Source organism: Dasypus novemcinctus, chromosome 13 (genome assembly GCF_030445035.2).
Source record: "Dasypus novemcinctus isolate mDasNov1 chromosome 13, mDasNov1.1.hap2, whole genome shotgun sequence".
NCBI lineage: Eukaryota > Metazoa > Chordata > Mammalia > Cingulata > Dasypodidae > Dasypus > Dasypus novemcinctus.
The window spans coordinates 9,638,181-9,666,121 of NC_080685.1; the positions used below are offsets into that span (position 1 = coordinate 9,638,181).

General features: G+C 37.8%; 1 protein-coding gene across 1 annotated transcript in view; it reads right to left on the reverse strand.

The window, feature by feature from the left end:
- The window catches only part of FMN2 (formin 2), a 399,341-nt gene that overhangs the window by 152,285 nt on the left and 219,115 nt on the right, over positions 1 to 27,941 (reverse strand). Inside the window, 2 exon segments of the mRNA XM_058309485.2 lie at positions 864 to 993; positions 1,156 to 1,247. Of these exon segments, the coding sequence (XP_058165468.1) occupies positions 864 to 993; positions 1,156 to 1,247 (222 nt within the window).

Sequence of the window (27,941 nt, forward strand, 5' to 3'; positions counted from 1 at the left end):
GTGTTACAAATGCTTGGGATAACTTGTAGGAAAGCAAAAAGTAGTAACAAAGATTAATTCCCCAAATTAGATATCCCACCCCCCCCCAGAAGTTCACACTCACTTCTTCCAAAACACTAAGTTTAAATTAAATTTGCATTTCATTTCCTCTCAAAATTTGTGTCTTTAATAATCTTTCCACTTTTCAAAATGATTTACCATAACCAGAACAAATGTTACTCTTGCTTTTTGACAAACTGGTTTAAATTTTAATGTGGGTATTTTGTGAACTTTTATTCTTTGTTTTCATAAAAATATTTATTTTCTATTGAGTTATATGGTCACTCCTAAAGCATTTGGTTGGAATAATTATCAACAATTTTTTTCAGTAGCCCTTCCAAAAATAAAGGAAAGTAAATAAAACACCTTCAAATTGCATTCATTTGGAAGTCTGATATATGAAAAGGACATGAAAAGTGGAGATTTTTTTTCATCAAAAGCAGAAGGGATTGTTGCTATGGGGGGAGGAGTGGGGGGAGGGGGGTGGGGGGTGTATGGGGACCTCATATTTACTGAATGTAAAAAAAAATAAATTAAAAAGAAAAGGAAAAAAAAGAGAAAAAAAGCAGAAGGTACAGCATCTCCATGGGCGACGTGCACTGGCCACACTCCAGCAAGGCCGTGGTACAGCCCAGTACACCATCTGAACACCTGCTTTCATCTTGAAGCATAATCTTAAAATGTTCCATGCTGTGGAAGTACTGTCCTTCATAGTGACTGAATACTTAGAGTACACAAAAGAAAACTTTTTGAATTATGACTATTTCTGAACAAGATTAAATATCAGAAATTAAGCTTCAGCTTTACTATGGACCGGAACCCACCTCACACAATTTCTGCAATAATTCCAGTTTGCGACGAATTGAACAAATGCTTTCTGAAAATGTTGACTGGAACAGGATGCAAAACACTCGCTCTGAAAAGTTGGGGATTAGTGACAGTTCATAAAGGAACCTAAGGAAATAAAGCCAAGTTAAGAGGAACAATATAATTCATATAAACAGATGTTTACCCTCACATCATTGCTAAGTGTGCACTAAAGACACTACCTTTTCCAAATGGAAAGAGCCCACCCAAAGGCTGGATGACCTCTACATGGTTAGAAGGTATGCTTACTGTTCAGGTTTGTCCAAAGACTTGGCATTTTCCTTGTCTTTGGAAGACCGGCCGTGCTTTTCAATTTTTTCCAGTTCGTCTGACTGTGCTCTCTGGCAAAACAAAAGCCAAGCAGTATTTCAAAATCTGGTCAACTCAGTTCCTTAGATAATAACAATCTAAAATACTGCAAAACTATCTATAATATTTCTGTATTTCTTAGCATCTGTTCCCTTTGGGAACTACTTCTATTTAGCTGGTGATTGAATTCTCTCTTCAATATCCCCAATATTGAAGCACTTTTAGTGACAAAAATTCAGTCTCCCTAAAGTGGTCACTGCAGACCACAGTAAAAAGTACTGTCCAAAAACAAAACAAAAGCTTTTTTATTTAAAACAAAGATCTTTCCTCTACTTTCAGCCACAGTCCCAGGTCTCTTGGTTTCAGGTCCCAGGTCTCCTCTCTGGCATCAATTCCAAATCTCCTTCAAGTATTAGAAAAAGATATATGTTTTTCCTTTGTCTTTCATTCTAAGTACCCTGGGTCTTTACAATTCATAAGGCATGAAGTTTGTTTGTTTGTTTTTATAGAAGCTTTAAATTACATAAATGTTCCATAAAAAATATAGGGATTCCCATAAATCCCATCTCCTCCCCTTCCCACACTTTCCCACATTAACAACATCCTTCCACTGTGGTACATTTGCTACAATTGATAAACACATATTGAATCATTGCTACTAACCATGGATTATAGTTTATATTACAGTTTACACTTTGTCCAGCACAATTCTGTAGGTTATGACAAAATATATAATGGCCTCCATCTATCTTTGCAATGTCATGTAGGACAATTCCAATGTCCCGAAAATGTACCCATGTTATATCCATTATTCGCTCTCCCTCCCCTTAGAACCTCTGATGGCCACTGCCTTTATATCAATTTTAAAAGTTCTTCCTTTGCTAGAATAATAATAATTCTATAATAGAATAATAATAAGTTTATTTTAGTTTATTGTTCATTTCCCAATCTTGAGGATTTGGGGATGGTGATGCCCACAATGTTTCTAATTGAGAGGGGGCTTAGATCCCATGGGGCAGATGGAACTATCTTCCTTGCAGTTGCAGACACTGCCTGTTCCTTGGGATGGGCATTGTGCATCATCATCTCCTTGTTAGTGTCCTGGGTGAGTCCAGTGAACTGCACAGTAGGTACTGCAACTCTGCTGAGACTCAGGGCTCAACTGACACCTGAATGGACAAAAGATTTAAGTCTCTGGGACACATATTTAACAAGTATAGTGTTAATTATAGGCTCAAATAAAAGGGGCAGAAGAGACATGTGTAGGGAAACTATAAATGAGTCTAACTCTGTTAAACTGGGGAGAATAAATTTCAAAGTATGGCCCACTGACAGGGTGCCAAATTCCTGAGCTTGTCTGCCCTGCTTATAGTGTTTAGATGTCTCTAGCACCTGAGAGCCCCACTGTTTGAAACACTATTTACTGTAGCAGTCAATGAGATTCTGCTGAGATGTGCATATGTGTAGCCTCTGGAATGATCTCCTGACTCACTTTGAAATCTTTTAGCCATAAAAACTCATTTGTATTAAATATTATCCCCCTTTGGTCAAGGTCCTTTTCCAGATGCATTGCTAGCTGGCGCTTGGTAATAATCTCTCAGTGCCAGGGAAGCTCATCCCCGGGAGTCATGTCCCACACCAAGGGGAAGGCAGTGCATTTCTGTGCTGAGTTTGGTTTAGACAGAGGCCACAATTGAGCAACAAGGAGGCTTTCAGAGGTAACTCTTGGACAATATATAATATTACTCTAAGTTTCAATTTCACAATAAAAGGTTCTTAAGTACAATCGTTAATATGTCTTCCTTAGCCAGGCACTGCCCTTGTACTCGCTAGATTCTTGCTACCCTATTAAAGAACGTAGCAGGATGAGAATTCAGTATTCTTTTGGTTATTATGCACCAAGACAATGCCCCAGGAACATTTGAACATATTTATATGCTATAATGCATGAATTTGAGCCCATTCACAATCACAGTTGTCTTTGCATATGTTTCTGTTTACTTACAAATGAGACACCTACAAGATAATATAGTTCTCTAATTGTGGTCTTAGCTACCCATGGTAAAACCCAATTCTCAACTCCAGTGTTCTAGAAGACTATTTCTACTAGTATATCCTTAAATTAAATACATTCTTTTAGGGAGTCTCACCTTACTAATGCCTTTGAATCATCAGTAGTCTAAGATTGAGTTCTTGTTCATATGCATAGGCCTCCTCTCTGTTTCTCCTATTCTGTTTGTGTGAAACTAATTATTTTGGATCAAACATAATAATCTATTTATATTAAATTCCATTTTATATTCAATTATTCTAGGTTCTATCCTAGGTATCATAATTTTGTCACCTTTTCTTTATAGAAAAAGAAGGGGTAAGGCCGGTGTTTTAGGAACATGTAGATTCTAGATAGATGGACAACTAAACTCATTTAAGAAAATTTAACTCTAAATTTACTCTGCTTGTTGCATTCCTAGTCACTTTTGAAAGCACAGGCATCTATCCCGACAACTCACACCATCACATCCACATCAGGTCTTCTGCTGGAGTATGCTTCTTTCACTTTGGCTTGTTGCTCTTGGTTTGGTTTAGGTATAATGTCCTCTGGGAAGCCTGTGCTGACCAACTTAATCCCCATTATATCTAATCTCTCTTCTAAACGAGAGCTCAGGACTTTATATTTACTTTGTTTCTGTGTCACACTTATCACACAGCCCTACTGGTGATTTATGTGCACACCTACTTCTTCTATGGACAGGAATTTAAACTTCTTGAGGACAAGGACCACATCTTAGGTATGTGCCTGTTTCTAGTGAACAGTAGGGTTCATGATATACAGTTAGCAGTCAATAAGGCCCGTGACTAATTGTTTCTTGCCCATCATCTTGGCTTAATTCTTGCAAAACATGAGAGATCAAGCAAAATTAAGTTATCTTCTTCCTGCTACAGTCTCCAGTTCTCATTCTTACCTTGTATCCATACAACTTATCTCACTCTAGTGACTGTAAAATTTCACCAGAACCTAGAATGGTATCAGAGGTCATCTGATAATTTTTGTCTTTGTTTGACCTACAAAGTAAATTCAGTCTCAAGTGCTCTTCTCTGGTCCACCAGTTTGAGGTAAACATCAGGGTCAGGCTTTAAAAATGAATTATAAGGATTCATTCATCCTCTCAGTCAAGGGTTTACTGTTTGCCAGGCCTTTCTCCAGTTACTGAAGACAAAAAGATGCATGTTGTGCTTCAAATTCAAGCTATATTTCATGACATAACATACCAACTTGCTCCTAACACCTTTCATGTTTGCTTAACCCTTCTATAGCCACCATCTTCCACTGGTTTTTAAAACTACATATTAGTCTCTCTATATAAAGCGGACATTAGTGATCCACCTACAATTGAACATTCACTTGGGCCTTTCTTTATATCAATGGTTTTAAGAGTCATTTATTGAAACAGGCTCATTCTTCCTCATAATCAAGGAACAAGGGCAAGGTGGCCAGACGCTTATGTAACAATTAATAGAATAAACGAAGTTCCAGGTTCCAAACATTCAAGTAACAAATCTTCCTTCTCATAGGCTCATCTACTTCCATTCAGAATCAAACATCTCTTCCAAAAGTAAATCATTTCAGAATCCGATACTACAAAATTTTTCTTTAGGTATTGTTTTATTTATGTATACCCTTTCCTACTGATACCCTGGACCCCTTCCCCTCCCCATGCCATCTGCAGAAGATCTGAACCAAAATATCACTTTCTCAAGATTTATTAAGTTTTCCTACTATATTAGTCAGCCAAAGGTGTGCTGATGCGAAGTACCAGAAATCTGTTGGCTTTTATAAAGGGTATTTATTTGGGGTAGAAGCTTACAGTCACAAGGCCCTAAAGAGTCCAACTCAGGGAAGCGGATGTGGCTCAAGTAGTTAGGCTCCCTTTTACCATATAGGAGGTCCAGGGATCAATGCCCAGGGCCTCCTGGTGAAGGCAAGCTGGCCTTGTGCTGAGCTGGCCCACGTGGGAGTACTTCCCTACATGGGAATGCCACCCTGTGCAGGAGTGCCAGCCAATGGAGAGATCTGGCAAAGCAAGATGACGCAACAAGAGATACAGAGGAGAGACAATAAGAAGACATAGCAGAACAGGGAGCTGAGGTGGCACAAGAGAATGATCGCCTCTTTCCCACTCCAGAAGGTCCCAGGATCAGTTCCCAGAGTTGCCTAATGAGAATACAAGCAGACAAAGAAAGAACACACAGCAAATGGACACAGAGAGCAGACAATGAGGGGGTGAGGGGAAGAAATAAATAAATCTTAAAAAAAAAAAAGAGTCCAACTCAAGGTACCATAAGAGGTACTTACTACCCATAATCATTGGTCACTTGTTGGAGCAAGACAGCAGGTGATATCTGTAAGGGTTTAGCCTTCCTTCTTCCTCTTAAAGCTCTATGGTCCCAGCTTCTTCCATTATCAGCTGTAGGCTGGGATAAGTCTGGTCTCTCTCCTGGGGCTTGCTTCTCTCTGGGGGCAACTGCTCTGTTCTCTCCACCAGGTCAGCTGTAGACTGTCAGGCTTTCTCTCTTCCCGGGACCTCTGCCATGTCTGTGGAGCTGTCTCTATTCCTCCGTGTTCTTCTACTGTGTGTTTACCTTCTCGGGGTTCCAGCAGCAAAAAACTCTAACTCTGTACACTGCCATGTCATTTTCTCTGTCCACCAAGGACACCAAGGAGTCCCTGCCCACCAAGGTGGAAGGGACTTGACGTCCTACTGACATGGCCTAAATAAAAGCCCCAATCTTAATTTAATCAAGTGAAAGTGAAAACTGAATCCAATACAATCTAATACACCCAGAGGAACAGACCAGTTTACAAACATAATCCAATATCTGTTTTTGGAGTTCATAAATAATACCAAACTGCTACACCTACAAATAAAATATACCTCAACCCCTGCTGATCTGATCATTATCACTGGATCTGAAAGATTCATCATACTTAAAACCCAGGCACACTCTTCCCCCAACCACTGGCCTATACAGACCAAATTCCTGGCTGTTGTCCCTGATTTCACCAAATGTTTTGACATCCACTACTCCAGACCTAGATCCCCACTAAAACTGAACTCTATCATTCCAATTCCTGGGAGTAATTGTGATTTCTACAGAGAAAAAAAGGCAAAGAGAGAGGAAGAAGGAAAGCAGATGGAAAGGGAGGGGGGAAGGATATTGGGACTGGCTGGTTCCCATTTCTGGTACTAAGCAAATGTTTTTCAAATGATGTTCCAAAGAACACTAACCTAGATACCTGAGACTCATTATTAACTGTTGTATACTATATTTGTATTTCTCTTAAAGACACAAAATACTAAATATGCTTATCAGTACAAAAAACTAATTTTATTTAACAATATTCCTTATACTCCTCTGTACGTGAGTGTGAGTGTAGGAGAAGAGAATGAGGAGGGGGAAGAGAGAGAAAGGAGAGAATGAGAACATGTTTCTATCCCAAGGAACTAGTGTTTTAAAGGATATAAAGTAAAAACACTGTACTATGCCAAATTTTACCAGTTCCTTTAGTAAATTTCTCTCTAACCAAATCCACAAGACAGCTATTCTAAATCTTTGCCTCTTTTCTCAAATACCATCACCACAGTCAATTTTAAGCTTATAGGTGATCTTGCCTCCTAATCCTTTGATTATATTATTATATTAAAATGCACAGTGTGCGAGAAAAGATTAAAAGACACATGAAAAGGCAGGAAATGATGGCCATTAAAGGGAAAACATAAAATTCCAGAAACTATCGACAAAAAAGCCCAGAATTTGTACATACCAAAGACTTCTTAAAAAATTATCTTCACTATGTTCAAGGAGGTAATGGAAGACATGGAAAATGAATTAAAGGACATCAGGAACACAATGAACGAACAATATGAGACTCTCAGTAAAGAGACAGAAATTTTAAAAGGGAACCACACAGGGAAGCAGATTTGGCTCACCTGATAGAGCATCTGCCTACCATATGGGAGGTCCAGGGTTCAAATCCAGGGTCTCCTGACTCATGTGATGAGCTGGCCCACACGCAGTGCTGATGCGCGCAAGGAGTGCCGTGCCATGCCGGGGTGTTCCCCATGTAGGGGAGCCCCATGTACAAGGAGTGTGACCTATAAGGAGAGCTGCCCAGCATGAAAAAAGCACAGGCTGCTCAGGAGTGGCACCGCACACATGGAGAGCCGACACAGCAAGATGATGAAACAAACCAAAAAAAAGAGACCAAATGTCCCAGTGCCACTGACAAGAATACAAGTGGACACAGAAGAGCACACAGCAAATGGATGCACAGAGCAAACAACTGGCAGGGGTGGGGGGAAAGGAAGAGAAATAAATAAGAATAAATAATAAAAGGGAACCACACAGAAATATGGGAGTTGAAGACCATGATAACTGAAATGAAAATTCCCAGGAGGTTTTCAACAGCAGATTAGAGCTGGAAGAAGAATCAATAAACTCAAAGGCAAAATAATCAAAATGATTCAGCCTGAGGAACAGAAAGAAAAATAATTTTAAAAAGTAAATACACCCTCAGAGACCTGTGGGAAACCATCAAGCATCCCAATATACACATTTGGGAGTCCCAAAGGAGAAAAAAGTGAAAAAAGGGCAGAAGGAATATTCAAAGAAATAATGGTGAGAAACTTCCAAATTTAACCAAAGACATTAATATGACATACAAAAAAGACCAACAAAACACACAGGATAAACTCAAAGAAAACCACACCAGGACACATAGTAGTCAAACCTTCAAATCCAAGTACAATAAGAGGGTTCTGAAAGATACAAAAGAAAATCAATGTGGGGAAGCAGACTTGGCCCAATGGATAGGGTGTCCGCCTACCACATGGGAGGTTTGCGGTTCAAACTCCGGGCCTCCTTGATCCGTGTGGAGCTGGCCCATACTCAGTGCTGATGTGCGCAAGGAGTGCCCTGCCACTCAGGGGTGTCCCCCGCATAGGGGAGCCCCACGCGCAAGGGAGAGCCGCCCAGCGCGAAAGATATGAAGCCTGCCCAAGAATGGTGCTACACACATGGAGAGATGACGTAACAAAATAAATAAAAAATAAATCTTAAAAAAAAAAAATCAATATGTTATAGACAAGCAAGGTCAAATAAAATTAAGTGACGATTTCTCATCAGAAACCATGGAGGCAAGAAGGTAGTGGGTAGGATTATTTAAAGTACAGAAAAAAAACAATTGCCAGTCAAGAATTTTATATCCAGGGAGACTGTCTTTCCAAATGAGAGGGAAATTAAGAGTTTCTCAGATAAACAAAAGCTGAAGGAGTTCATCACCACCAGACCTACCCTGCAACAATGCTAAAGAGAGATTTTCTGACTGAAAGAAATGGAAATTAGACAGTGGATCAAAGTGGCATAAGGAAATAAAGACCTCTGTCACAAGTAATCATATGGGAAACTATAAATATCAGAACTATTATAAAAAAATTTTTGTATGTAACTACACTTTGTACTTTTTGCAAAATGTTTTAAAATCCAGACTCATAAAAATTAATGGTAAATCTAGGGTTTTGGACATACAACCTATAATAATATAAATCATAACAAGTTCAACAAAAAGGTGTGGGGACCAAGGAATATAGGAACAGTGTATGTGTACACTAATTGAAGTTAATTTAATAACAAAAGAAAAGTGATTGTAATAGATTTATGTTATTAAATTTAAACCTTGTGGTAACCACAAAGAAAATATTTGAAAAAGATATACACAAGGAAAGGAGAAGATTCTCAAAACAGTGTATTACAAAAACAAAAAAAAATCAAATAAATATGAAAGTAGGCATTAATGGAGAATTAAGAGACAAAAAGGCATAGGATTACAAAGGACAAATAGAAAAATGGCAGAAGAAAGGCCTCATTTTCAGTAGTTACTTCAAATGCAAATGAATTAAACTTTTTTAAACTTTCCAGTAAAAAAGCAGAGACTGGGAGAGTGGATGAAAAAGTCTGACTTACCTATATGCTTTTCACAAGAGACTCGCCTTATATTCAAAGACACCGTAGTTTGAAAGAAAATAGATGGAAAAAACTTATAACATGCTGAAAATAATAACTAAAAGAGAGCAAGGGTAGTTATATATAGTATCAGATAAAATGCATTAAGTGAAAAAGTGTTACAAGGGACAAAGAGGGTCACTATATACTGATAAAGGGGTAAATTCAATAAGAAGACATAACAATTACATATGTACCTAACAGCAGCATCCCAAAATATATGAAGAAAATATTGACAGATTTGAAGGGAGAAAGAAATGTTTCTGCATTAAGAGTTGGAGACTTTAATACACTACTTTCAATAATGGATAGAACATACAAGAGAAGATCAATTAAAAAAAATAGAAGACACTAACAATACTATAAACTGCCTAGATCTAACAGATATACATAGAACACTTCAGACAAAGCATCAGAATACACATTCTTTTCTAGCGTACATGGGTCATTCTCCAGCATAGACCATATGTTTGGTCACAAAATAAGTTTCAATAAGTTTATTATTTTTTTATTTTTTAAAGATCTATTTATTTTTATTTTTATTTATTTCCCTCTCTCTTGCAGCTTGCTTGCTGTCTGCTCTCTGTGTCCATTTGCTGCATGCTTTTCTGTGTCTGCTTGTCTCCCTTTGTTGGGTCATCTTGCTGTGTCAGCTCTCCGTGGGCCCAGACCATCAGCTCTCCGCAGGTGCGGGCTGTTAGCCGTCCACAGGCACAGACCAGCTTGCCTTCACAAGGAGACCCCAGGATGCAAACCCAGGGCCTCCCATATGGTAGACAGGAGCTCAATCAATTGAGCCACAGCCACTTCCCAATAAGTTTAAAAATAATAAAATTATACTATGTATCTTCTACATCCCTAAGGGAATAAAACTACAAATCAATAACAGAGAAGATCTGGAAAATTCACAGAAATATGTAGACATAAACAACACACTCTTAAGTAACTAGTGGGCCAAAGAAGAAATTACAAAGGAAATTAGGAAATACCTTGAGGTGAATGAAAATAAAAACACAATGTACCAAAACTTTTGGGATGCAACAAAGGCAGTGCTGAGAAGGGAATTCATAAATCAAATTCATATATTAAAAAAGAAGAAAGATCTTAAATCGAAGACTGAACTATATAACTGGAGGATCTAGAAGAAGAACAGATTAAACCCAAAGTGAGCAGAAGGAAGAAAATAACAAAGATTAGAGTGGAGATAATTGAAATTAAGAATAAAAAACTATTGAATCAGCAAAAGAGAAAGTTGAATCTTTGAAAAAATGAATAAAGTTAACAAACATTTAGCTACATTGACAGAAAAAAAAAGAGAAAGGAGAACGTGGCAGTAGCTCAATTACTTGGGCTCCTGTCTACCATACGGGAGCCTTATGAAGACAGGCTTGCCTGCACACTGCAGAGAGCCACCTAGTCTGCAGACACCACGGAGTACTGCCTGGCCTGCCAGTGCCACAGAGGGCTGACTCAGCAAGGTGACACAATGAAAAGGGAGACAAGAAAAAACACAGAAGAGCACAGCGAATGAATACAGAGAATGGACAACAAGCAAGCTGCAAGGTGGGGGGGTATAAATAAATAAATACAGACACAGAAGAATGCACAGTGAATGGACACAGAGAGCAGACAGCATGCAAAAAAGCCACAGGCGGGGGGAGGAGATAAAAATAAATTAATTTTATAAAATTTTTAAAAAAATCAGTAGTGTTTCAAACAGAAGGGGCAGAAGAGCCATGTGTAGGGAAACCACAACTGAGTCCAACTCTGTTGATAGGTGTAAATCCAAGAGACTTAAATCTTGGGGCTGTCCATGTGCCTACTGGGCCCTGAATCTCAACAGAGTTGCAACACTTACTAGAGTTCATTGTACTCACGCAGAACAACTAACAAGGAGATTATGATGGACAACAACCATCCCAAGGAACAAAGAGAGCCTGCAACTGCAAGCAATATAGCACTACCCATCTGCCCCATGGGATCTAAGCCCCCTCTTAATTAGAAAACAAATAAATATAAATATTTTTAAAAATCAGTAGTGTTTCTATACCCTAGTATTAAACAATCTGAATAGGAAATGAACAACAACAAAAAACCATTTACAATAGCAACTAAAAAAATCAAATATCTAGGAATAAATTTAACCATGGATGTAAAAGGACTTAGATATACACACAAAAAAACTACAAGCCTTGATTAAAAATATTGAAGTAGGGGAGCAGATGTAGCTCAGTGGTTAAGCACCTGCTTCTCATGTACAAGGGCCTGGATTCAAGCCCCAGCAGCTACTTAAAAAAAAAAATCAAAGTAGAACTAAATAAATGGAAGTACATCCCATATTCATGGAATGGAAGACGAACTATTAACATGGCAATTCTATCCAAAGTGATTTACAGAGTCATGCAATCACAATACAGTCTTCTTTGCAGAAATGGAAAAGTCAATTATGAAATTTACATGGAAGAGTAAGGGGACTTGAATATCCAAAACCATAGTGAAAAAGAAGAATGAAATTGGAGAACTCACACTTCTGATTTTAAGACTTACTAGGAAGCTACACTAATCAAAACAGCTGGTAATAGGGAAACATCTTCAGCATCTTGTGTTTACAGACATCTCCTGTCAGTTCTGTTTCCCTAGAGACCCCTGACTAATACACATACATATCTAGAATGGGCTTACTATTACAGAATATATGAAGAAAAACTACAATTCAAAAACAAAATGGCAAACAACCCAATTTAAAAAAATGGACAAAGGACCTCAATAGACAGTTCTCCAAAAAAAGATATAAGAATGGCCAAAAGCACATAAACAGATGGTCAACATCCTTAGCCATTAGGGAAATGCAAGTCAGAACAGCAAAAAAGCATTTCACACCTCCTGGAACAGCTACTATTTGAAACAGAAAATGAGTATTAGAGAGGATGTGAAAATAAAACACTTACTCATTGTTGATGGGAATGTAAAATGGTGCAAACACTGTGGAAAACAGTTTGGCAGTTCCTCAGAAAATTAAGCATAGAATTACCATAAGACCCAGCAATCCAATTACTAGATATATAACCAAAAGAACTGAAGGCAGGAAGTTGAACAGATATTTGCACACTGATGTTGATAGTGGCATTATTCACAACCACCAAAGGATAGAAGCAACCCAAGCATCCATCAACAGTTGAATGGATAAACAAAATGTGGTCTGTACAAACAATGGAATATTATACAGGCTTTTTAAAAAATGATGTTCTGATACATGTGATAACATGGATGAACCTTGAAACACTATGCTGAGGGAAATAAGCCCGACACAAAAGGACAAATATTGTATGGTCTCACCGATAGGAAATAATTAGAAAAAGCAAATTTATAGAGTCGAACTGTGCATGTTTTTAAGAAACTTTTTTCTGCATGATGTTTCTGAAAACTTACAACTTCTCTAATTAAACAATGATGTCCTTTCTTCACTCCTACATAAGCCTGAATCTTATTTTCCCCCACCAACCATATTCCTCAATCCCTCCTACTTTGTCCCTCTCTTCCTTCCTCTATCTTTTGAACATAGTAACCTGAAGGCATACTGATTTCTTTCATAATCTTTTTTTAAGGGTTTGAATTCCTGAAATCTGTTTGTACTACTGCTCAAATACTTTGGCTAAGTTTGACAATGATCTTCTTAGAGGCAGGTATTTCAAACACTGAATTTTTTTAAAATTCCATAGTTAACATTTCTTGAGCACTAAGTATCTGTCAGACACACTGTGAAGTGCTTTACATGTACATGCCCATTTAATCCTCCCAGTAGCCCTTACAGGCATTTTTTCTCCTCTTCCTCCTTCCCTATTTTTATGAGAAAGCTGACTCTTAACATCTCAAGTAGTTAAGAAGAATAACCAACGCTTACTGGAGTGACCCCCGAAACCCCATCCATTATCTCCTGTTGTCAATGGCCCTGTACCCATGTCTTTCCTCAATGTTTACTGAGCCTCAGGCTACCTGCTAAAAGGCCTCAGGTCCTTAAAAAACAACACAGGCACCAAGACATTATTGCCTCAGTCCCTGCCATTTCTTCCTCTTACAACTAAAACACCCTGGACATAATACAATGAACAAATAGAGTAAGACTCCAAAAGATGGAAAGAAGGCAGAAAAGAAAAACTAACAAAGAACAGAAAGCCAGTCCCCTCTAGTCAAAGAAGTGGGAAAAGGATGGCATGACAGAAGAGTAAACCATTTTTCTATAACCCAATTACTCCAGCAACACCAAATAAAATCTGTCTACCCTATGCTGCCAGCACTTCAAGAGGAGAGCTGAACTTCCACCCTCACCTGGCAGAAATGAGGCAAGAGAAAGTGGTTCTAGTTGGTTCTAGTCAGTACCTTCATCTAACAAGAAAATGGGCAAAGGACATAAACAGGCATTTGTGGCAGTTTGTTATTGTTTATGAATTCCAAAAATAAATATTGGATTATGTTTATAAACAGTGCCTGGGTGTGATTAAATTATGATTAGGGCTTGGATTGGGTTATGTCAGTAGGACACTGAGTCCCCGCCCCTTTGGTAAGTGGGGACTCTCAGAGAAAACTACATAGCAGAGAAGAGAGTTGGAGTTTTCTTGGATTGGAGCCCAGAAGTAAACACACAGGAGAGGAACAGAGAGGAATAGTGATGGCGCCACAGACATGGCAGAGGCCCTGGGAAGAGAGACAAGCCATTCACCTAATAGTCTACAGCTGACCCTGTGGAGAGAGGTAAGCCTGAGCCTGGAGAGAATCAAGCCCTAGGGAGAAAGACAAAGCCTAGAGAGCCTAATGGCCTCCAGCTGATACTGGAAGAAGCTGGGACCACAGAGCCTTAAGAGGAAGAGGAAGGCTGATCATGCGGCCATCTTGCTCCAGCATGTGGCAACAGACTTCAGTGAAGGAAGTAACTTAGGCTTTATGGCCTGGTAACTCTAAGCTTCTACCCCAAATAAATACCCTTTATAAAAGCCAACAGATTTCTGGTATTTTGCATCAGTACCCTTTTAGCTGACTAACACAGCATTTTACCAAGGAGAATATACAGAGGGCAAATAATCACATGAGAAAGATGTTCAATATCATTAGTCATTAGGGAAATGCAAATTAAAAATACAATGAGATGTCACTACTACACCTATTAGAACAGCTGGAATAAAAACTATTGACAACAGTAAATGCTGTCAAGGACACAGAGAAACTGGATTTCTCAGATATTATTGGTGAGACTGTAAAATAGTACAGTCACTTAAAAATAGTGTGGCAGTTTCTTCAAAAACTTTATGTACACTTACCATAAGACTCCGCAATTGCAGACCCAAGAAAATGTATCCCAGAGAAAAGAAAATTTATGTCTACACAAAACATGTACACAAATGTTCATAACAGCTTTATTTATAGTAGCCAAAAGTTGAAAATAACACAAATACCCTTCAATGTGTGAATGAACAAATTGTGGTGTATTCATACCATAGAATACTACTCAGCCATTTTTAAAAAGTGAACTGCTCTATGCAACACTTGGATGAATCTAAGGGGATCAAATGTAGTAAAAAAAAAAAAAAAAAGCCAGTGGTCACCAGGGGTTAGGGACAGAGACTAAGACAGGGGGTGGTGTGAGGCGTAGTAGCGTAAGGAGATCTTGGTGGTGGTACAACAGTTCTCGACCTTCATCGGTGGTGGTTACATGAGCCTACACATGACAAAATGCATAGAACAGGCACATGTGTGCACACACACACAGATGAGGAAACAGACAACTGGGGCATCTGAATGTCTGTGGATTAAGGAAACTAGGTGAAGGCTACACTTGGGATACCATCGAGAATCATTCCACTTCCTGAACAAGTTATATCAGGAAAAGCACGATGGGAGTTTCATATCCTTACTGAGAGATGACTATTTAATCCTTTAATAAATTTACTGCACAGTTAAATTTCCACTGTTGTAATCACAGGCAACAAGGAGGGAAGGGTGACGGCCCTTTCAAGCATAATACATCAAAACCATCAAATGTTTTTACTACTGCTGCATACTTTCAAGTCAGAAACCAGCTTTAGCAGTAACCGAGTGTCTGCTGCCATTTACAACACCTATCACATTTGGTGCCACTGAAAAGCCTCTAGTTTCTACGACTAAACCTTAAAGTCTTCTACATAAGCAACAATATTCCTAGTCTTAAATACATTCGTCTAGCATCAGCAGAATAAGGGATTTTAAAACAGGTCTCCTGAACATTTATGGCTTCAGACTGGCAAAATTTATCATGGTTGCTACCCAACAGCACCACTGCTCTAATGCTTGCCTGTCATCATGGAAAATTACTGGTAAATATTTAGCATATGTGTATCAGAGGAGACTGTCCTCCCAGGAGAGCTGAACAGTTATTAAATAGTGAATGTGCAAGAAAGACTTTCTGTACTGGACCAGCTAACAGGTTTGTCAAGAGGCAGATCACAGAGGAATAGTATTTTATTTTAAAGCAAGGTGGGTAGAGGTAGACAGGGTGCTCATAAACAATTTGCCCCCATGCAGGGATGCGCCTTTCATATTCTTCTCAAGGGGGACCGCTTCAGGGACAAAAGGAAGCCATTATCAAAGAGGAAGGAAGCAAGCATCCGTTATCCAACAATGTTTAGATTTAAAACTAAGACAAGAAAAAAGAGCAAGAGGGATCAAAAGTAGTGTTAAACCAACCTAAGTCCTTCTGCAATAACACTGTTTTTTAAAATAATTTGGTAAGGACTTATTCTCTATCTAATTGTATGAAGAATTTGAGGACAATGCTAGCAATTTTTCTTCTCCCTCCCTTCCCTTTATCAATAGCAGTAGCCTTGTGTATAGCTTAGTTTCAGCTCAGTATATACTGAAGAGAGGCTTGTGTGTTGTAATAGGTCAGTTTGGGAGCAGAATTTCTCAGGTAAACGTGAACTCTGGCACATGCATATGTGCACTTCTAGCCACAGAGGCCATCCCTCTCCTCAGAGGACAACAGCCTTGATTGTCGTTATGATCCACTCCTAAACAAAAGCATCTGGGAGCAAATATGACTCAAGCAGGTGAGTGCTTGCCTCCCACACTGGAGGTCCTGGGTTTGGTTCCCAGTGCCTCCTGGAAAAAAGCAAAGAAAAAACACTAAAGAATAACCAAACAAGTGATGAAACCAACTCAGGGAAGCCAATGTGGCTAAGTAGTGGAAAGCCGGCTTCCCACACACAAGGTCCCAGATTCAATCCCCCGCCCCCAGTACCTCAAAAAAAAGCATCTTATGATATGCTTTGTTTTAAACTATTATTTGATAAAATGTTAACACTTGAAACTTGAATTCTTATGATAATTAAATTTATGCATATTTTAGTTGCCCTGAAGAAATTATATTCTTCTTGCAGAGAGTGGTAATAGCTACCCAGCATATTTCAAAGCAGAGTATGCTGTACAAAACCTTAAGCTGGGGGGAAAAAATATATATATATACATTTTTTTTTCACTTGTCCAGTAAGGTGGTTCTGAAGGGGGATGGGCTGCCCCCTAGAGGGCATTTTGGAAGTAGGGGACATGTTTTTTATCATCACAGTGATTTGATGGTCTACTGCCAAATAACAGGGCCCAGAGATTTTAGACATCCTCAGTTTGTGGCCTGGTCCTGAGATATGAAGAATTACCTTATGTCCCTGAATGTTCCTGCACTCAGACAGGTAAAAATCTGCTTATAATTTTCTAAGCCCAGATCCGAACTCCTTTTTATATGTACAGACGAAATATTTTTTTCAGTGCATTAATATACATGGAAATTTCCAAATGCAGCAACCAGGCATATCTAAGAAAAACCATGCCTTTTACTTTACCAAGTGTTCACCGTTTTGGAAAATCATAATGGGGTGGTAAAGCCATTTTTAGTTGCTATATTTAAGGTGATCAAAAATGCAGGACAAAAATATGACAATTTCATTATATCACATGTACTTCATTATACCTTAAAGACTCAATCATACCCAAGTATTTACATAATTAAATATATGATATTATAAGTAATGTTATTTCTACTTTATGTGACAGTGCAGACATAAGATGATTTAAGTTATGTATGTAGAGAGGTTGTAGTATCCAAGGAATTTCTTTTCAGGACTGTAAAGGGGGCATTATAAAGATCATTAGAAAAAGGAAGCACTATTTGGATAGGGTTGAGAACCAATGGCCTAGTGTAACCGACACCCACCCAGGAAGACTCATCTTTCTGTAGGCAGCTCACTTAGGAAAAACCCTCAAAATGGAAAAGACAGGTGGTAGCATTGGTTGCCTAAAGAGCACACGCCTCAGTATGAAGTAAAAGAATTTCAAGTGATTAATTTCTGCAATGCAACTGGTAATTTAAGACAAGATGAGGGGTTGGGTGGGGAGAAGGAGAAGGAGAAGGTCAGGAATGGGAAGAAGTACCATGGACTTCTGAAAATAATCTCTCTTTAAGTCTGTTTTATTGACATATAAGGAAGACATGAATCTTACATACACTTAAGGTACATGCTTGAGTAGAGTGTGTGGGGCATCAGTCCAATCAGTTCAAGAACAGCGTATTCTATAGTACACCATTAGAATCTGAAAATGAGACTGCTTCTGTCACTATTTATTTCAAATGAAAATGTGAACACTAATCCCCAAATTGACTTTGTGGAAAATCTGATCACAAAGTTACCCTTTCTTCCAAGAAACATATGCCATTGCCTTAGTTTGCTGGGACTGCTGTAACGAAGTGCCACAGACTGGTTGGCTTGACAACAGGAGTTCATGACAATTGGGGAGGCTAAGTTTAAAATTAAGGTGTTAGAAGGATCACACTTCCTTTGAAGGCTGCAGCATTCTGGTGGTGGCTTGTTGACAACCCATAACTCATTCTCTGCCTCCAGCATATGGCCATCTGTCTCCTCCTCTGTGTCCAAATTCCCTCTGCTTATGAGGATGCCAGTCACATGGGATTAAGGCCCACCATGACTACAGGAGATCTGAAGATCCTCCTTACAAAGGGGTCCCATCCACAAGACTGGGGGGTAGGCCTGGTTCAACCCATAACAAATCCATAATAGCCATTATTAAAATCATGATTAAAACTTTGATATTTTTAAGACTTTCTCTTTAAGAGAACTAGTTGCAGTTAAGTGCTCTAACTACCAAAAATAATTAATTGCATTCATCTGGTAAATATTTTTGTAGTGTTTACCATATGCCAAGAAAAAAAAAAAATCAGACACGGCACTTTCACCCAATTGGAAAGAACAAGTAGAAAAGACCATCAGCGTGTCTACCCTGACTGGTGCTCTGAAGGTGAGATGCATATTGCTGTAAGAGGCAATCCTGGGACTTGACATGAAGAAGAACTCTTGAGGAAAGAAGGGCTGGCTGGGAGCTGAAGCTCAATAGACATTTACTAGGAGGAAACAGTACAAAGAAATTTCCTGTCAGAAAGAACCACCACTGTTAATATCTTGTAGTGGTGGGATCTGGGAGGTAGCTGGAGAACAAAGGACTGGGAGCTTGCTGCAGGATGGCAAAACAGACAAAAGCCAGACCATGCAAGGCTTAAAAAAAAAAATCCAAAAGAGAAATGCCCAAAACACATACCTGCCAAGTAACGAACATGAAAGTATTAGCTATTCTCCAATAATTCAACCTTTCTGATATCAAAAGCAGTCAAACTAAAATGTTCAATTAAAAACAAGATAATTATTTCCATAAAAGCAGTGTTAATCATTTTAAATCACATTTTTCAGGAATTCATGGGATAGAGAAGCAGAATAGCTATCAAAAATAAAACAAAAACAAAACAACAGTCAATATTATGATTTGGCGGGCAATATCACATTCCGGATGAACAAGAAAAAAAATTCCTGGTCTTTTTTAAGCCTATAGATTCAGTCTATAAGTCACAATCTAAAGCTTTTTTTTTTAATTCTAAAATTAACCTTTAGCATGTTTTTATTGAAAATGAGTATACTTGCAGGAATTCTATAAACTAACTCAATGAAGCAATGAAATGAGACTGGTTTTAAAAAAGCTATGTGGAGAAAGTCAATGCTTCACTTATATCTGTTTGAAGAAACTTTTGATTAAATGTTGTCTAAAACAAGCATCAATTAAATTCTTCTAGCAAATTACAGAAACACAGATGGTTAATCCAATTCATGTTCATTAATGTAATATGGTGCACACTTTGGGGGATGCTATATCATGTAGCATGCACTATATATCCTTCTTCCAAATTAAAGTTTATGGTATGTCATCTACTACCCTAAGCAAAGATTAGTAAAACTATAAAGCTTATCTGTGAAATCTAGTCCCGAGAAGTGTAAATTTAGATGCTTAACTCTATCAAACCTGCTTTTTTCCCCTTCGCCTTCTAATTGGATTAGAGATGTTTGCTCACAAAGGGGTATGGAATTTTCCTCCTTCTTATCTTTCAAATTTTTTTTTTCTTCAACTGAATTTCTAATAAGATTCACTGCCAGGGGTTTTGGTCTTGTTTTCTGTTTAATATTCAAGGTTTTCTTTATTTTTTGATAGGATATAAATGAAAAAATGAACAATTTTCTGAAAAAACAAAATTAAACTGATAGTGATACTACTTAATGTTAATCATTCAACACACTACAGAAACAAGAAGGAATCTACCTCAATTAGTCCCCCATGCCTCAAACCCCACAGTCCATTACTCCCCTTTCTATCTACCCCCAAATGCAAAAAGAGAAAATATTTTAAGAATTGGAAGCAATAGATATATTTAACCAACTGTAAATATTATACACTGCTTATGAAGAGTTTCTGAATTCAATGATAATCAATGACCTAAAAGAAATTTTAAGTCTTTTTTTTCTTTTAAAAAATCACTGTGATGTACTTTATTTTGTAACCATGTGGTTTAACTAGGTTTTAATTTCTCAGTAAACAGGAATTGGGCCCTCAGGATTGTGGCTTTTGAAATTAGGGTGTGTTTAGATTTGGAGACTACCCAAAATTCATTCACATCTAGAAGAGAAAGCACACTGCCAAACATATGCAATCAGGGGAGAAAAAAAAGATTACATTATAAATAAGTCTTGTATAACAAATACTTCCATCTGTTTCACAGAGATCAAATAGAACTACTCTAAAGCAGTGCACTGACATTTAAGCATCTGGCAGAAAGAAAGCACGTATTTATGGGAAAGGATTCAGGTTAGCTATATTTCTGGTCCCCAAGGATAAGTAATGGAATGCTCAATAAGATCATTCCGCATATATTTAATAACACAAAAAAAAATCAGTTTTAAACATGAGAATTTTTAGATAATATTTACATGTCCCTTCAAATGCCATTGTTACTCTATTAAGGCAAAATTAAGACTATTCAGGTAACACAGTTTCAGATCTGAAATTTAAAATTACTGTTACACTGATACAATAAAGTTTGAAAATTTTCTAAAGAGAGCCCTAGCCATGTCTAAGCATGTGCACATCACTTTTTACTTCTGGACATACCTTCAAATGAGCAAGAATCATGCCTCTGGGGTCACAAATGAACCCTTCACATACCCCCATGGCCCACCATCTCTGCCAGTTCTCAACTGATGCCTCTCAGCTACCAAGTCACCCTGCAGAACCTACTCTCCTAGCAGACTGGACTCAGCAAGTCCTCTTTTACAGTGGACATCATGCTAAGCTTTGCCAGTAGGAGGTGCCGGTAAGACAATGCAGGAGGAAGGGGGCTCCTCTTCCTGATTCGGGAAGAGAGTTGTTGGAGTCTTCCTCCTGCTGCATGATCTATCCAGCAGTAGGGGGCTGGCTGGGGTGCTCTGCGCCAGACACATCACACCCGGAGGGCAGAGCAGCTAGGTGAACTTGCAGCCCTGGCCTAGGCCCGGTGACCACTTTCCTGCGGCCTCCAGATGCGGGCACCGTGTATGCACCTGCACCTGCACCTGCACCTGCACCAGCCACAGCTCAGCTGTGCTTCCAATTTGGTTCCCATAGCCCATAGAGACACTGTTCGTGCTGTGTCTTATGCCCATGGCGGCACCCTGAGTTCCTATGTGTCCACCTAGTACCTGTACCTCACATGCATCCTACAAAGCTATTTCTTGCTCACCCAGGGCTTTGGACCAGCACTGGTCAGGCTGCACCTACGCCTTCTCCAGCAAGTTCTGCACCCCAGCCTTGCCCCCCTTCCAATTTTATCCTTTCTTGGGTCCTCCTCAACCCTAGATTATCGAGTTAATTTTATACCCTTATACTCATTATAGCTTAATCAGTCTTTGAATGAAAATTTCCTGTTTAAATTACTCTGTGGCTACTGCCCCCTGATTGGACCCTGACTGAAACACTTTCTAACACTCAACCTCGGTCTCCACTTTCAGCCTTGGAACTCCTATAGTCACATATGCAGCTGAATGACATGACTTACCACGGCAAAAGCACAATTCCTTATTTCCCTATCCTTCACCAAACCTGCTTTCACATAGTAATGGAATCCCCATCCTTTCTATTGCTTAGACCAAAAACCTTGGGATCATCCTCTTTTGGGGGCTTCTCACGGTCTCAAAGTCCATATCCATAACAGCAGCCAATTCTATTGCTTTTTCTTCTAAATATTTCTGGAATCTGAACGCTTCTCAGTGGCTTCACTGCTTCCACTATCGTCCAGGACATTTTAGGCTCTTTGTTCCTTCCATCTCTGTTGTTTCACCTTGCTCCGTGAGTTTTCCTTCTAAAACACAAATCAGCTCATTGCTGCCCCCAGCTCCCCACCCAAACCCTTGCAATGGCTTCTGACTTTACGCAGAGTCAGGTTAAGATCCTACAAAGGCCTAAAGGCCCTGTAAGAGGTGCTGCCCCCAGGACATCTCTGACCATTTCCTACTAGTCCCCCTGTCCTTGCCATTTGGCCGTCCAGTCCTTCCTGCTGTTCCTTGAACACATCAGGCATGTTCCACCTCATGCAGAGGATCTTCCCTATATATTCACATGGCTTCTCTTCCTTGCCTCTGCAGTTCTTTGCTCAAATGGCATCTTTCAGTTAAAAATCGTGTTTAATATTGTACTCAAAACACTGGGCAAATATAACTGACATTATATTTTTTTCACGGTGCAGAACATTTTAAAAACTGTAAATTAATTTAATTCTAGAAGGCCCTACATTTACGAAGTTTAAAACAATTACCTCTTATAATGATGTTTCAGTTCGTTTAAGGGTTCTGATTCTGTTTGTGAAAATCCCACCATTGTTCACTGCCCTTTCTGTGATAGTATAAGCAAAAAAAAAATAACTTAATAACCTTTTTTTGCAACTAGCTGCTTACTCCCCAGATTCATGACTGTCATATTGAAAAAAGAGATGAAAATAACATCTCTGGCTCTGGATCTCCCATTTGTTTACACCTGAATCAGCAGAAGAGGGCACTAATCACTAGTCCACAGAATCTAATCTCAAGAAAGATACCTGCTTATATCTTCCCAAATTTAATGGTTAATTTTCAATTCTCCCTTTATCTGACCTTTCTACAATGTTTGACATAATACTTCATACTCTCTTTCTTATACATATGCTCCCAATAAAAACAAATAAAGCTCTGAAAAGGAAATATATTTAAATTTTAATTCATATGAAAATTCATTGTGTAGATGGTATAAGACAGGAATCCTTTATTTTCTTACAGATAGATAACCATGGGATAGCACTGTTTAGTCAACAATAATTTTCACAAAGAACTGAAATACCAATTCTGTCATATATTAAATTATCCTAAATACAATTTGTATTAAGTCAGCCAAAGAGGTATACTGATGCAAAGTACCAGAAATCTTTTATACAGGGTATTTATTTGGGTTAAAAGTTTATAGTCACAAGGCCCTAAAGAGTCTAACTCACCAAAGTCAGTGGTCACATGTTGAAGCAAGATGGCGGTCAATCTCTCTTGGGCCTTCCTTCTTCCTCTTAAAACTCTGTGGGCCCAGCTTCTTTCCATCTCAGCTGTAGACTGCATAGGGCTTGTCTCTCAGGGCTTCTCAGCTACTCTGGTGTCTTTACAAGGTCAACTGTAAACTATCAGGCAATTGGCTCTCATCTTTCCCTGGGTTTCCAGGAGAGAAACTGAGAAAGTTCTCTTTTCTTCTTCTGTATCTTCTTCTGTGTGTCTTTTTTTTTTTTTAAGATTTATTTATTTATTTATTACTCTCCCCTTCCCCCTTCACCCCAGTTGTCTGTTCTCTATGTCTATTTGCTGCGTCTACTTTGTCCGCTTCTGTTGTCAGTGGCATGGGAATCTGTTTCTTCTTGTTGTGTCATCTTGTTGTGTCAGCTCTCCATGTGGGCGGCGCCATTCCTGGGCAGGCTGCACTTTCTTTCGCACTGGGCAGCTCTCCTTATGGGGTGCACTCCTTGCGCACGGGGCTCCCCTATGTGGGGGACACCCCTGCATGGCAAAGCACTCCTTGCATGCATCAGCACTGCGCATGGGCCAGCTCCACACAGGTCAAGGAGGCCCGGGGTTTGAATCATGGACCTCCCATGTGGTAGACAGATGCCCTAACCATTGGGCCAAGTCTGCTGCCCTGTGTGCCTTCTTGAGTGAGTGTCTGTATCTATCAGCCCACCAAGGGGTAGAGACTCAACCCTGAGTCATGCTCTACTGATGTGGTCAAATCAACGCCCTAATCTTAACATCATTTAATCAAAGACATCTCAGCTCAATCTAATACAATCAAAGGGTGTCATACACAGAGGAACAGACCAGTTTGCAAACATTAATCCTTCTTTTTGAAATTCATATATAATATCAAACTGCTATATAATCTTTTTCTGGATTTTAAAAATTCTGTTTGAGATAGAGAATTTGACCATTTTTATGCCAATACTTTGTTATTTTAGGAGATTTGTAGTACATACTTATATCTAATTAGCAAGTACCCTCAAAGTATTTTTAAATTTTTCTTGACTATTTTCAGCTAATTTATTCTTCTTTGAGGACATAAAGATCATTTTAGCACCTCAAAAGTCTGTTGGCATTCTAACAAATAATTTTAATATACTGATTTTGAGACAATTTAAATTGTTATGATATTAAGTCTCTTTTCAACCAAGAATACAGTAAGTAATCCCAATTATTAAGTTCTAGTTCTGTACCCTTCAATAAGATTTTACAATTTCCTTGATATAGGTTGTGTCTTTCTTCTTAAATTCATTTCTAAATGTTTTTATAGAATATATAGCTACTGAGAAGAGATCTTTTTCCTACATCTATCTTTAAATGCTTACTGCTAGGCCAGAGAAAATAACTGGTTTTTGCATGTTTATCTTATATCCAAACATCTGACCAAATTATTCTATTATTTCTACCTTTTTCCAAAAGTCTATTGGGTTTTCTAGGTCAATTCATCAGCAAAGAGCTAATTTTAACTACTTGTTTCCAGTTTTTATAGTGATTTTATAAAAGTGCAGTTTGTGTTTCATTCACTATTTCCTTCAAGAAAACAATAATTAATAATGGCTCCATTCTAGTTCTCGTTCCAAAATGAACAGTCTTAGTGGATTACACTGAAGAATGAGCTTCAATTCTGGTTTTGGAAAACAGTCAATACATTTAAATAGTTTTCTTCTATTGCTGCTTTTCTCAATTTTTTGTTTATATTAGAATGGCTAATAAGTTTTATCAAATATTTATTTCATAACATCAATCTGTAAGAAAATAAATGAATTTTTTGATAGAAATAAATGAATTTTATTGATAGATTTTCAGGTACTGAGTCTACCTTGTAATTCTAATATAAAACAACCAAATTGGTCTTTTTTTTCTTTTTTTAATACTTTTGGATTCTATTTGCTAAGCAAATAGAAATTTAAATTTTATTTCCATTTAGAAATTTTCATATATATATTCACTAGTTAAATTCGTTTTTACATTTCATTATGCTGATTTCATTAAAGTGATGGTGTTTAAGAAACATTGAAATTGGGGGTAAATGGGGACCTCATATTTTTTTAATGTAACATTAAAAAAAAAGACAAAAAAATAAAAAATAAAGGTAGGAAAAACTGTATGTCTACGTTTTAAAATGGTAGATATTTAATAACTTCTCCAATCCTCTCTGTTGTAATTAGTATACTCAAATTCTGCCAATTCTTTCAGTTTAATTTGGGTAACTTATAAACTTGCTAGGAAATCATACTTTATTGCCAAAAAGTGTTTTTCATCTCTTCATGTTCTGTAGTCATGTCTCCTTTTCCCTTTCTAACCTTAAATATTTTTGTTCTCTCTTTTTTATGTTCAAGCATGCAAAGACTTTAAGAATTTTATTAGTATTTCCAAAGAGCCAGTTTGGAGTTTACTCAATTCTACTATTTTTAAATTAATTCTGTCAGCTATTATTTCTCTTTTCCTACCACATTACAGATATTTTTCTAATTTCTTTCTTTATTTTCTGGCTTTCTATTTGAAAACCAACGACATTTAAATCTATGCATGTTTATCTAATATAGCTGCTTCTCTGTCCATGGGTTTGGAAATGACATTTTCTCCTTTTCTCTTTCAATTTTCTCTTTAATGCAAAGATTATCTAGGAGTGGCTTTCTCAATTCCCAGATAAAGGTATTCTTAAACTTTAAAAGTACTTCTGTATATTATCTGTTTGACTTATATAAAAGAAGAGACCATTAAGATTACAACATTTTTTGGATTTTTTTAAGTGTCCTAAATTTATGGTCAATGAAATGGCTTATTACAAAATTACATTTTCCCAGTGGTATACAGAATTCTAAGATGGCCATTCAGATTCCCAGATGCTATTATTCAATCAAACACTCAATCCTATAACTGCAAGGAATTGAACTCAGTACCACCAAAAACCTGAATGAGCTCATAAGCAGGTCTTTCCCCAAAGCCTCCAGACAAGAACTCAGCCAAGCTGACACCTAGTCTTAAGCTTCAGCAACACTAGGCCTGCATTTCTGACTTCCAGAAATGTGAGCTAATAAACAGGTGCTATTTCAAGCCACTAAAAATGTGATAATTTGTTGTTGCCTAGCTCTAGAAAGCAATATATTCCCTTTGATAGATGTAAAGTTATATCTATGTCTGTTAAATTGCTTATTTGTTATATATTCATTACCTCCATTTATTTTTATTTCAGATTTTGCTTCCTGTCATGTAACACTCATAAACACCAACTCTCTGCTAGTAAGAACTATAAACTTGGCAAGAAATATAAATAACAACTACCTAAGGATTTCTGAAACAGAAACATAAGCAGACAGATTATGGAGGGGAGTCAAAACTCAGAGAGGCAGAAGGCACAGAGGTTCCTTAGGTGTGTGTATAAGTGTTTGTGTGGCCTTCCTCAAGACTGGGCTATAGTCACAAAAGGTAATAAAATTCCAACAGAAAATTTGCCTCTCTGTGCCCAGAGGCCCACTTAAAAATAGTTTGGGCCACTGTTGGAAAAAAAGGAGCAATCCTGAAACCAGAGACAGCACATGTCTCAGGCTGACCCCTGGACCACATGAACAGGACAGACAAAAACAGGCCGACAAACACTGCAATAACAGAACTGGACATAACCACTGGCCACAATAGGGAGCCTAAGCTTGCAGTGCAAGTCTAATCTGGTTTATTCACTACTAAAACAAATAGATCCACTTATTCCAGAGAACCTAGAGTACACAGGATAAAACATTGTTAATGTCCAAGGTACAAATGCAAATCACACTAAATACCAGGGAAATAAAATAACCAACCCAGGAAAATGTGATCAATCTTAAAGGAAAAGATAATCAGCAAATGCAACCCCAAGATGACTCTTATTTAAATTATCGGACAAGGACTGTAAAGCAGATATTATAACTATGCTTGATGATCTAAAGGCAAATACATTAAAAATGAATGAAAAAATGTGGAATCCCAGAAAAAAATAAAAGCTATTAAAAAAAGCCAATGGGAATTCAAGAACGGAAAAATATAATATTGGAAATAAAGTTTTCACAGGATGGGCTTAATAGTGGAATGAAGATCACAGAGGAAAGAGTTAAATATTCAAAATGATGAACAGTGAGCATAAAAGACTGAAAAACAAATGAATAGAAACTCAGACACCTGTGAAAAAACATCAAAAGATCTAACACACATGTCACTGTAATCCCAAGAGAAGACAGGGAGAAAGGGTAGAAAATAATATTTGAAGGTTGAAAAATTTCCAAATGTAGTAAAAAACATAAATTTATAGAATCAAGAAATCCATCAAACCCAATTATAATAAATTCTAAGAAAACTTTGCCTAGACATATCATAATGATATTGATGAAAGCCAGAGAAAACAATATTTTATGTACAGAGTAACAACAACAAAGTGAAGGCAGATTTATTAATAGAAACAATGTAGGCCAGGAGAAAGTGGAATATATTTAATAAGCTGAAAGAAAAAAATGTCAACCAATATGTCTATATCCCATGGAAATTTCTTTCCTAAGTGAAGGTTAAATAAAGACAATCTTAGATAAAAGAAAATTAAAATAATTCACCATAAAAAGACTTGCATTGAAAAAAAGGCACTGTTTCAGGATGAAGGGAAGTAATACCAGGAAGAATCCTGATTTTTAAGAAAAAGGAAGAGCATCAGAAATAGGGAAAATATAG